The sequence below is a fragment of the Rhinopithecus bieti genome, unplaced genomic scaffold (assembly GCF_001698545.2).
Source record: "Rhinopithecus bieti isolate Rb0 unplaced genomic scaffold, ASM169854v2 scaffold_1070, whole genome shotgun sequence".
NCBI lineage: Eukaryota > Metazoa > Chordata > Mammalia > Primates > Cercopithecidae > Rhinopithecus > Rhinopithecus bieti.
Window position 1 is genome coordinate 847,600 of NW_016803844.1, and position 11,751 is coordinate 859,350.

Sequence of the window (11,751 nt, forward strand, 5' to 3'; positions counted from 1 at the left end):
TGTAAGTTAGGGGCCACAAGCCCTACTTGGTAGAGCATCTGTGTAGTGCTTTAAGGCATCTAGCAATGGCGCTGCGTGTTAGTTCCCGCCTTCCCCGGTGTCCTGCAGGCGGGGACTGAGTAGTTAAGGACGGCGGAGGCCAGGAAAGTCGTTCTACCTGGAGACCCCGTGCTGGCACTTCTGTCCAGACCTGGACAGGTCTCCGAACGCCGGCCGGTCCCACCTTGGACCAGGCTTCGCACGGGAAGACTGAGCATCCCAAGCCAGTCGGTGGGACAGATGTTTTCCTCCTCAGAGGGGCTCTGGAGCGCGCAGCAGTCCCTGGCGGCCGCAGGTACCCAGAGGGCGACCGAGCAACAGTGCGGAGAGGCGGCGCCGGCTCCCGAGGCCGCTGCGGCCACCTCCGCACTGCCCGCCGGCGAACTCGCAGCGGGTGCTGGGGCCGCGCTGGCCGCGTTTGAAGTCTCCGGCGCGGCCGCTGGTTGGCGGGCGCGGGTCACGTGCGCCCAGGCAGGAGTTTCCCCGACAGCTGGAGGCTGCGTGGGATCAGGCGGCGGCTTCCGAGCGCGGCGGTGCGGCCTTCCCCGCCCCCTACCTCCCTCCATCCCCCGCCCGCTGCCGCCCGGCTTATTTCTCCTTATTGACAAACAGAGCGGCCGCGGGCGGCGATCTCGGCGTCGTGTTGAATAGCCAAGCCATGGGAGACAAGAAGAGCCACCAGGTAACAAGCGCCCGGGCCCCGGGGGCCCGGACTGTGCGGGCGGCAGGGGCACTCGTTTTGCAGGCTTCGGGTGGCTGGCTCGCTCGCCGCCCGGGACCGGGGCGAGAGCACGGGGCGGCTCCGCTGGTGTGCAGTGCTGCGCGTGGGGGGCGGCCGCGCCGCCAATGGAGCCGCGATGGCGCGCTACGTGGAGCGGCAGCCGGGTGTCAGAGCGGGCTGTGGGGCGGCGAGTGCCGCCGGGCTCGCGCCCTGCCTCTTCCTGACTTCCTTGCCCCTGGAGCGGACGCGGCGCCGCCGAGGGCCCGCGGCGGGAGTGCGGATTGGGACGGGGCGGGCGGGGGCGGCGCGGGCGGGCGCCGGGCGCGGCGCTGCTGGTGACCCCGCGCCGCGTCGTGTCCGGGTTGTGTCCTGCAGGCCGAAGCGGCAGCCGAAGCCGTCCTCGGATGAGGGTTACTGGGACTGTAGCGTCTGCACCTTCCGGAACAGCGCCGAGGCCTTCAAGTGCATGATGTGCGATGTGCGGAAGGGCACCTCCACCCGGTGAGTCCCAGGCCTGCCCAGCGCGCCGCCAGCCGGCGGGGTGACGACCAGGGGACGCCCCTGCGGCTGCCGCCCCCTCCCATGACATTCGCGGACCCAGCGGGAGGAGGCGAGACGGAGGTGGCTGTGGCGATAGGAACTGGGTCACATTGATCGCAACCCAGGCGATGGTTTGCGGTGAGGGGTAATTGAAGAGGCTGTACGGTTTTTTGCTTCCAAGAGAGAATAAATTATTTATGGGAGGCATTAGCTACTGCGATTTAATTCGTATCGCAGGGTGTAATGTCCCTCTCCCCACTCTGGGTATAAAAATGTTGGCTGCATTGTTGTGTTAGTGTGTAGGGATCAAGGAAAACCCATAAAATCCTCTTTAGGAGCAAAGGATGTAATTTAATTTCGTTCCTAAAAAAAGAAAAGTATCTGATTGCAGAATACACAATATATTAAACTTCTTTTCTATATGGACTTCTGGAAGGGTCAGATCAAGGTTTTATTTAGTGTTTTTATTCCAGTTCTGTAATATTTTATAAATAAGTAGTTGGAGATGAGCCCAGTCACAGGAACAGATTTTTACCGAAAGTACCTGCATATCTTTAGTTTGATTAAATGGCAGTCTCTTAGACAAATGAGATGAAAAGATCTCTGCCTATTTTCAGACTTTATTTATTGTAAGCTTGCAGTATAATAACTCTGTCTTTTAAAAAACGACTTTGAATTAAGTGGATAAAGAAAATCATCCAGGAAATTCAGTCTGGCATTCTTAATCTGTCAGCACTTAGTTATCGAGCTCCTTGATTTTTATAGGAAGGTACCCTTTGAATTAAATATAATCCTGTGATTTATTACTTAATATGTAGAGAAGATATATATTTTGATGCTACAAAGTTCATTAGAAACTAAACTATAACAATAAGCATACTAATCTATCTTACTGTTGCTTTAAAAAAGAGGGCATATATAATATTGACATATGCAAATATTCAGTAGACATTAGATTTCTAAAAAATGAGATCTTGATTTTTTTTTAAAACACTTTACAGAATTTTATTAAGTTTGAAATGTAGAGACAGGAATGGTTGACAATAACTTACTTGAAAATTTTCTCAGTGAAGCTCGCTGGTTTTGACATGCTTGTTTTTTGTAAATATTATATGCTTTTTGTATATTCCCACAATGGATAAAATATTTTGTTCATTTTTCATATTCAAAAAGCAAACTTTCAAATATACTCTAAATTTAAGGGATTACAACAAAACATTCCAAAAAGAAAAACGTATATACTAAAATGATTGTGGTTACTAATTTTGGACCCATTTATTCTCATTTACAGTGGATAAAATATTTTGAACATTTTTTTATGCTCAGAAAGCCAACTTTTAGACATAACGCTAAATTTAAGGGATTACAACAGAACATTCCAAAAAGAAAAAAAGTATTTGCTAAAATGATTGTGGTTACTATTTTTGGACCCGTGAATTGTGATTTAAGTATTTTGAAAAGCAGAGTATCTTAATGGCTGTGTAAGGTTGGAGTTGGTTTAGAGTGTATTTGTATATCCGTGTTAGTACTTTGCGCTTTTTAAAATGCTCAGTAAGCAATATTTAGAAAATCTGTTTTTTTGGGGCAGGAACATTAAAGTGGAGACAATTATTATAATCTTGATCTCTGGTACTATATATTATTGCTTTTTGTTGTTCCCTCTCTATTTTCTTGTAGCCATTAGAAAAATACTGAAACTAGAAGAGCCTATATGTTTATTTGCAGGGACAGCAAGGAAGGGGGGAAGCTGGTGTCCTACTCCACAGCCAGTCTTGGGGTTAGAGGAACCCTGAGAAATAGAGTAGGTGGTGGCAGCTCAGAAGAGAAGAAACAGGCTGAATACCTGGCACCTGGAAGAAGAAGGAATATAGTACACAGGGGAGTTGGCCCAGGACAGAGAAGTGGGCCTAGTTTAAAAGAGGCTTGAGGCCCACCTGGGGGCCCCTGACAATTTTTTTTTTTAACCGGTACATCCGAGCTCTTGTAGATCCAATTTTTAGTGGTGGAAACATTACTTGAGGAGGACTCAGAGAAGCATTGTCATTTGGATTGAAACTGAAGAGGCTCTGGGCAACTCACCAGAAATCTAAGGGACACTGTGTTCCTGAAAGTAAGTGTTCTACACTACGACCCTCTCAGCTTTTGCCTTCCTCTCTCTGAATTGTCTCTTCTCTTTTGATTTTGGCTCTAAGTTAAACCTAAGAGCTCTAATTTCTCTGTTATCTGTTATTTTCCTAGTGGTTTCTGAAATTCAGGGTAGAATCCATGTTTGTATAGAACAGTGTGGAACAGGGTATTGTTAATAGAGAAGATATTGATTGCACCACAGAATATTAATATTTTTCCTCTCTGGTAGTGTTAGAAAAACAAAATTAAAGGACTGCAGAATGCTGTTGAGAAGCAAAAGTTTCAGTAGTTGGAAGGAATAATTCTCCATAATTGACATATTAATTAACAGTTAGGGTAATTTCCAGAGTAAGGTTGGCAAGTACTAAAGCTGGGACTGGATAGCTGCACAGCAGAAGGATGCAGTTTGCTAATGTTTTGTTTGTGTGACCCATGAATGGGATTTGAATCCTTTGGGTCAGACTGACCTTTGAACTGATTCTGCCTCATTGCCAAATGTTAGGACTTTTTTCTTTTTAAACCTGCGGAGAAGATTGAGTCCTTGTTCTACCTTTAAAGTCTTTTTTTTTCTTTCTTTTTTCTTTTTTGAGATAAGATCTCATTCTGTTGCCCAGGCTGGGTTGCAGTGGCATCATCCAGGCTCAGTGCAGCCTCGAACTCCCAGGTTCAAGGGATCCTCTCACCTCAGCCTCCCAAGTAGCTGGAACTACAGATGCACGCCATCACGTGTGGCTAATTTTCTTATTTTTTGTAGAGCTGGGGGATCTCTCTGTGTTGCCTAGGCTAGTCTCAAACTCCTGAGCTCGAGTGATCCTCCCACGTTGGCCTCCCAAAGAACTGGGATTATAGGAGTGAGCCACCATTCTGGTCCCTTTAAAGTTTTTATTGACAATATTTTTTTTTCTTTAAGGAATATTAAGTTCAAATTCTTTATATTGCAACAGAAGCCCATTTCCTTTCGCTATATCCATGGTAGGTCATGTGTTTCTATAGAATGAAGTTACATTCATGGCATGTATTTCAAAATAAAACAATTTATTGTAGCTTCGGTTTCTCAACTTTTAATTTTATTTTATATTTTGGGGTACATGTGCATGTTTGTTACTGGGTATATTGCAGAGTCAGGGAATTGGGCTTCTAGTGTACCCTTTATCCAAATAGTGAACATTATATCCAACAGGTAATTATTCAGTCCCTCACTCCAAAATTTTTTACATTGTGCTTTTGTGAGAGAAACAGTAGTAAATGTCAAACTGACAGGAAAATTTTTAGAAGGAAAAAATTCCACGGTGACAAATTATTTTCAAGATGCTGCACAGTGTTTATATCTGAAGTTTCTTTTCTTTCTTTCTTTCTTTTTTTTGGGGGTGGGGCGCAGAATTTGAGACAGAATCTTGCTCTGTCGTCCAGGCTGGAGTACAGTGGTGTGACCTCGGCTCACTGGAACCTCTGCCTCCCAGGTTCAAGCAATTCGCATGCCTCAGCCTCTGTGGTAGCTGGGATTACAGGTGCCCGCCACCACGCCAGGCTAATTTTTGTGTTTGTAGTAGAGATGGGGTTTCACTATGCTGGCCAGGCTAGTCTCAAACTCCTGACCTCAGGTGATCCGTCTGCCTTGTCCTCCTGAAGTGCGGGATTACAGGAGTGCGACACCATGCCCAGCCTATCTGAAGTTTCTTACAAGGCAAGAAATGTCCCAAATATAAATGCAAGAAACTTTAGGAAATTAAGGATCATTCTTGACTGGGCCTAGTGGCCCACATGTGTAAGCCCAGCACTTTGGGAGGCTGAGACAGGAGGATTTCTTGAGGCCAGGAGTTTGAGACCAACCTGGGCAACACAGTGAGATCTTGTCTCTACTACAAATAAAAAAAATGATCTGGGTGTGGTGGTGCATGCCCGTGGTCCCAGCTACTCAGGAGGCTGAAGTGGGAGGAGCCCTTGAGCCCCAGAGTTTGAGGTTGCAGTGAGCTGTGGTCATACCACTGCATTCCAGCCTGGGCAACAGAGTGAGACCCTGTCTCAAGAACAAAAAACATTCTGAATCATCAGAGAAAGTGAAATATTAAATATTAAGGATAGTGTGTATGAGAGTGATAATCAATGTGTAATGGTGAAATTAGGACTGGTGTCGTATTGCTACTTCACCTAGGAGTGGATGGTTACTTCGCTTAATTCAGGTAGCAAATATTTAGAAATGAAAATGATAGAATTATTGGTTTGGGTTTTAAATTGTGGTCTAAATGGTTCATACCAGGCTTTCAAATGTAACAGGTAATGTTACATTTTCTTAGAGGATATTGTAACAGTCCTTTAGGTTTCTCATAGGTGTTATTTTAGAGAGCTATGAAAAGGATTTCACATAGTAGAAAGAGTAGGAAAAAAATCTTTTTGTGAAAGAAAAGATTTCACATAATAACTAGGTGTTATTCTAGTATGAGTTTGGTAACCTGGGTTCATATCTCATTTCATATCAATCATTTCAATATTCAGCATTCTGCAAATGTTTATTGAGCATCTTATTTAAGGGCTGAGTTGGCTACTAGACATACTGTAGTGAGCAGAATGGATTTTTTTGTTTCTTTAAAATTTTACGGTTTTGCAAATCAGAACCACTTTAACTGTACCAAGCTCTATATGTGAGGTTTAGTGTTAGTAGATCTTTCCTTTAAGTGTAGGCTGAAGAGGTGGAACTTTTTCATTAAAAATATATATTGTTTATAACTGAACACAGTATTATCAGTATAATGGTTAGGTAAAAAGAATGAGTTATTTCAGCTTCTGTTAAAAGCAAACTATAAAATTCACATTCTGAAAGAAGCTTAAACCAACTATCATCTGGTAGAAATCTTTTCAGCATCGTTGTTTTCTTGTCATACTTGCTTTCTATCTTCAAATTTGAGGTTTGGCACTGATTCTCCTAGACCTTTTGTGTAGGAATGGTAGAAAAAAATTGAGGACCATCTACATAAGTCCTTTTTAAACAAATGCAGGGTTCCTGAGCCCCCTCCTGTCTATCTGAGGAGCCTTTCTAGCAACCATTTAGTTGTTCAGAGACTCCTTATTCTAGGAGGTTTCTTACTTGTTTGTTTTTTGTCCACTGTCTTAGAGGACTCACACTGGTTAATTGTGTGAGTAAATTTTACAAGTGATTAGTGTTTGTATAGTCCGGATATCAGAGTGGTTTTCAAAGTATAGTCTGAGGGACACTGAGAGTCCCTGATATCTTTTTAGTTGAACCTTTCTATGAGGTTCACACTGTTTTTATAATAATATGAAGATGTTATTTGCTTTTTTCAGTGTGATGGTGCAGAGGCAATGGTGGGTAAAACTGCCAGCACTTTAGCATGAATCAAAGCAGTGGCACCAAATTGCTATCTTCATTGTAATATTCACCACCATGTACATGAATGCAGTAAGAATAATGCCAGTTTGAATTAAGAATATCCTTGAAGCAGTAAAATTTACTAATTTTATTACATCTCATATTTTAAAAAATATTTTGTCTGACAAAATGGGAACTACACATAAAGCACCTACACTGTATACCAAAGTATAGCAGTTAAGGGAAAGCACGTGTGTAGTTTGTTTTGCAAGCAGAACTAGTCTTTTTGTCATACAACATCATTTTTACTTGAAAGACTACCTGAAATACCATAGTTATTCAGACTTGGATATTTAGCATATATTTTCTTGAAAGTGAATATATTCAAGAAATATATCACTTCAAGGAAAACATTTGAGAGTATATGTTGCCAGTGATAATCACTCAAGTGAAAATTAGAATTTTTGAAAATTTGTAGCAACAATGAGCTTTAGAGTTTCTGTGTATAAAGACTTTTATGAGAAGATTAGTGGTGATATCAATGAATGTAATTTTTGACATTTTACCGTGAAATGTGTCAGCATTTGGAAAATACGCATAACTCAGCAAACAAATGGTTCCTAGTTACCAATGTTTGATTTTATAAAACTGTAATGAGTAATCCATTCGTAGTACAAAACACCAACAGATTTTAAGGGAACACTATAAACTTCATCAGATTTCACATTGCACTAACCTTTGAGAAACAACTGTGTTTTTATGTAGTATCAAAGAATAACATCTGTAATTATCCAAAAATGCTGTTAAGCTACTTATCTCTTTTCAACTATATATCTGTGAGAGTGCAGATTTTCTTAATATTTTTGGACTAAAACAGTGTATTACAACAAATTGAATGCTGAGACAGATGTGACAATCCAGATGTCTTCTACTAAGCCAGATGTTAGAGGTTTGCAAAAATATACAGTGCCACTCTTCATACAAAATATCTTTTTTTTGGAAAATAATAAGTTTTTAAAATAATAATATGTCATTTAATATGTGATGTGTTTATTTTTTAAATGAACTTATATATTTAGATTTTATCAGTTTTATTTCTAATATAGTAAACATCGATATATGACCCATATTAAGAAAACAAAAAACAAAAAAAACTCTTAAATTTTAAAAGTGTAAATGATCCTAAGACCAAAAAGTTTGTGAACTGCTGGTCTAAAGTTTATTGGCTTGGGTTTCTACATGCAATGGATTTACTTCAGTAAGTGTTCTTTTTATTTCCTTTACAGTGTGAGGCCTGACAACTAGTATCCTAGTTGTTTAACTCAGTGGCCAATCTCACTCATCTTTTGATGTCTCCTCCAAAGTATTTGATGTTGTTGGCCCTTTTTAAATTGAAACTCTCCTTCCTTGATGTCTCTAACACTCCTTTTTCATAGATTTCTATGTATATTTCTGAAACCCATTTCTGCCTCCCCAAACCTGGCATCTGTATATTCTTTAGTTTGTATGTGGCATAAACTCCTTTCTGGAACCTCAGCTAGAAACCATCATTGTCTCAACTTTGATTCTAATTTGTGGTCATCCTTCTTGTCCTTTCTCTGGATTTTTCTCTTAAATCTATCCTTTTTCCAGTTTATGTAGTTACAGTTCAGAAGCCCATATCACTTCTCTCATGAACTGTTGGACAAATTGGTCTCTCCTTTGGAATGCTACTAACATTATTTTCATTGTCTTCTTTGAAACCTATCTGATTATGTTGGTCCCTGTATATTAAAAAACAATTGAGTCCTATTAGTGGCTGCTGAATAAAAGCTGAAATCCTGAGTATAGTGTTCAAGGCTATAATAATAATCTATCCCTAAACTACCTTCCTAGCTTCATTTCCTGCTGCTTATCCCAATCCTGTGTTGTGTCAGCACTGAATTATTTTTATCATATGGTACTGTTCTTTTTCTTTTTCTTTGGAGACAGAGTCTCGCTCTGTCGCCAGGCTGGAGTGCAGTGGCACGATCTTGGCTCACTGCATTCTCTGCCTCCCAGATTCAAGCGATTCTCCTGCCTCAGCCTCCTGAGTAGCTGGGATTACAGGCGTGCGCAACCATACCCAGCTAATTTTTGTATTTTTAGTAGAGACAGGGTTTCACCATGTTGGCCAGGATGGTCACCATCTCCTGACCTCGTGATCTGCCTGCCTCAGCCTCCCAAAGTGCTGTGATTACAGGCATGAGCCACCATATGGTACTTTTCAAAGAGGCCCTCTAGGATTACTATCCCTCCACCCCTTAGTATCATACTGATTCTATGTAGTAGAGTCAGTCATGCACTCTATAATGACATTTTGGTCAGTGGGGGACCACGTATACAGTCCCATAAAATTATGATACTATATTTTTACTCTACTTTTTCTATGTTTAAGTACAAATATTTACCGTGGTGTTACAATTACCTGCAGCATTCAGTATAGTAACATCCTGTACAGGTTTGTAGCCTCAGAGCAATAGGCTCTACCATATAGCCTAGGTATGTAGTAGGCTGTACCATCTGGGTTTGTATGAGTACATTCTGTGATGTTCCCACGATGAAATCACCTAACGATGCATTTTTCAGAACATATCCCTGTCATTAAATGATGCATGGCTGTATGTATATGTAATTATTCCTGGCGAATCACTATATTGTAGTACAATTGTCTAGACACTTACCTGCCTTACAGGGCAGAGACCGTCTTATTCACTTTGGTATTCCTAGAAGCTAATAAAATACCTGAAGTATTGTAGATATTTGAATGTTTTCAATTAATGTTTATGCAAATTTGACTATTGCTATATGACACCTGATATTGCTTTTCCAATAATTTTGAACATTATGTTTGTAAAAATGTTATCAAACTTTTTTGTCTCTAAGTTGTAGGTATAAATCGTTTATTTATTTATTTATTTTCTGAGACAGGGTTTCACTCTTTTGCCCAGGGTGGAGTGCAGTGGTGTGGATATAGCTTACTGCAGTCTCAACCTCCCTGGTTCAAGTGGTCCCCCCACCTTAGCCTCCCAAGTAGCTGGGACTATAGGAGTGTGCCACTACGTCTGGTTAATTTTAAATTTTGGTAAAGGGGGTATCTCCCTATGTTGCCCAGTCTGGTTTCGAACTCCTGGGCCAAAGCAGTACTCTCACCTTGGTCTCCAAAATGTTGGGATTACAGGCATGAGCCACTGCACCCAACTGTTTTTTAGCATTATTTCAAGGCTGATATTGTACATGAACACCTTAGCATTTTTAAGGAACAGCTTTGGCAAGTTGTGTATTATTATTATGATCTCATTTGTGGCCACTTATTAGGTCTTATTTTTCAGATTGTTGAAATTTATATAATATAGCTAAAAATGAAGTATTTCTTGACTAAAACCAATGAAGTCGTGAAAGTGTACAGCATATTAAGAAATATATTGTATAGTCCATTGCTACAAGGAGAATAAAATATCTAGGAATACAACTTACAAGGGATGTGAAGGATCTCTTCAAGGAGAACTACAAACCACTGCTCAAGGAAATAAGAGAGGACACAAACAAGTGGAAAACATTCCATGCTCATAGATAGGAAGAATCAATATTGTAAAATGGCCATACTTCCCAAAGTAATTTATAGATTCAATGCTATCCCCATCAAGCTACCATTGACTTTCTTCACAGAATTAAAAAAACTAATTTAAATTTCATATGGAACCAAAAAAGAGCCTGTATACCCAAGACAATCCTATGGAAAAACAAAACAAAGCTGGAGCCATCATGCTACCTGACTTCAAACTATACTACAAGGCTACAGTAACCAAAACAGCATGGTACTGATACCAAAACAGAGATACAGACCAGTGGAACAGAACAGAGGCCTCAGAAATAACGCCATGCATCTACAACTGTCTGATCTTTGACAAACCTGACAAAAACAAACACTGGGGAAAAGATTCCCTATTTAATAAATGGTGTTGGGTAACTGGCTGGCTAGCCATATGCAGAAAACTGAAACTGGATCCCTTCCTTACACCTTAGACAAAATTAACTCAAGATGGGTTAAAGACTTAAACATAAGACCTAAAACCATAAAAGCCCTAGAAGAAAACTAGGCAGTATCATTCAGGACATAGATATGGGCAAAGACTGTATGACTAAAACACCAAAGGTAACGGCAAAAAAAGCCAAAATTGACAGATGAGATCTTATTGAACTAAACAGCTTCTGCACAGCAAAATAAACTATCATTAGAGTGAACAGGCAACCTATAGAATTGGAGAAAATTTTTTGCCATCTGTCCATCTGATATCCAGAATATACAAAGAACTTAAATTTATGAGAAAAAAAAACATCAAAAAGTGGGCAAAGGATATGAACAGACACTTCTCAAAAGAAGACATTTATGTGGCCAGCAAACATGAAAAACTCATCACTAGTCATTAGAGAAATGCACATCAAACTACGATGAGATACTCTCTTATGCCAGTTAGAATGACAATCATTAAAAAGTCTGGAGACAACAGAAGCTGGAGAGGATATGGAGAAAAAGGAACGCTTTTACACTGTTGGTGGGAGTGTAAATTAGTTCAACCATTGTGGAAGACAGTGTGGTGATTCCTCAGGGATCTAGAACCAGAAATACCATTTGACCCAGCAGTCTCATTACTGAGTATATACCTAAAGAATTATAAATCATTCTACTGTAAAGACACATGCACACGTATGTTTATTGCAGCACTGTTCACAAAAGCAAAGACTTGGAACCAACCCAAATGCCCATCAATGATAGACTGGATAAAGAAAATGTGGCGTATATACACCATGGAATACTATGCAGCCATAAAAACGATGAGTTCATGTCCTTTGCAGGGACATAGATGAAACTGGAAACCATCATTCTCAGCAAACTAACACAGGATCAGAAAACCAAACACCACATATTCTCACTCATAAGTGGGAGTTGAACAATGAGAACACATGGACACAGGGAGGG

At 40.8% G+C, this 11,751-nt stretch overlaps 1 protein-coding gene across 10 annotated transcripts in view; it reads left to right on the forward strand.

The window, feature by feature from the left end:
- Nucleotides 1-1,071: 1,071 nt before the first annotated feature.
- Nucleotides 1,072-11,751, forward strand: part of YAF2 (YY1 associated factor 2) — a 78,943-nt gene continuing 68,263 nt past the window's right edge. For 3 of the 10 annotated variants that reach the window (XR_001882138.1, XR_001882139.1, XR_001882142.1), the window contains exon 1: nt 1,136-1,261. Coding sequence is in view for 3 of the 10 variants with exons in the window: in XM_017855521.1 (XP_017711010.1) it covers nt 1,227-1,261 (35 nt within the window). In the remaining 7 variants the exon portion in view is untranslated. Of the gene's footprint in view, nt 1,262-11,751 lie in introns of all 10 variants that reach the window. The other 7 variants (XR_001882137.1, XM_017855521.1, XR_001882135.1 and 4 more) reach the window with 5 other exon arrangements.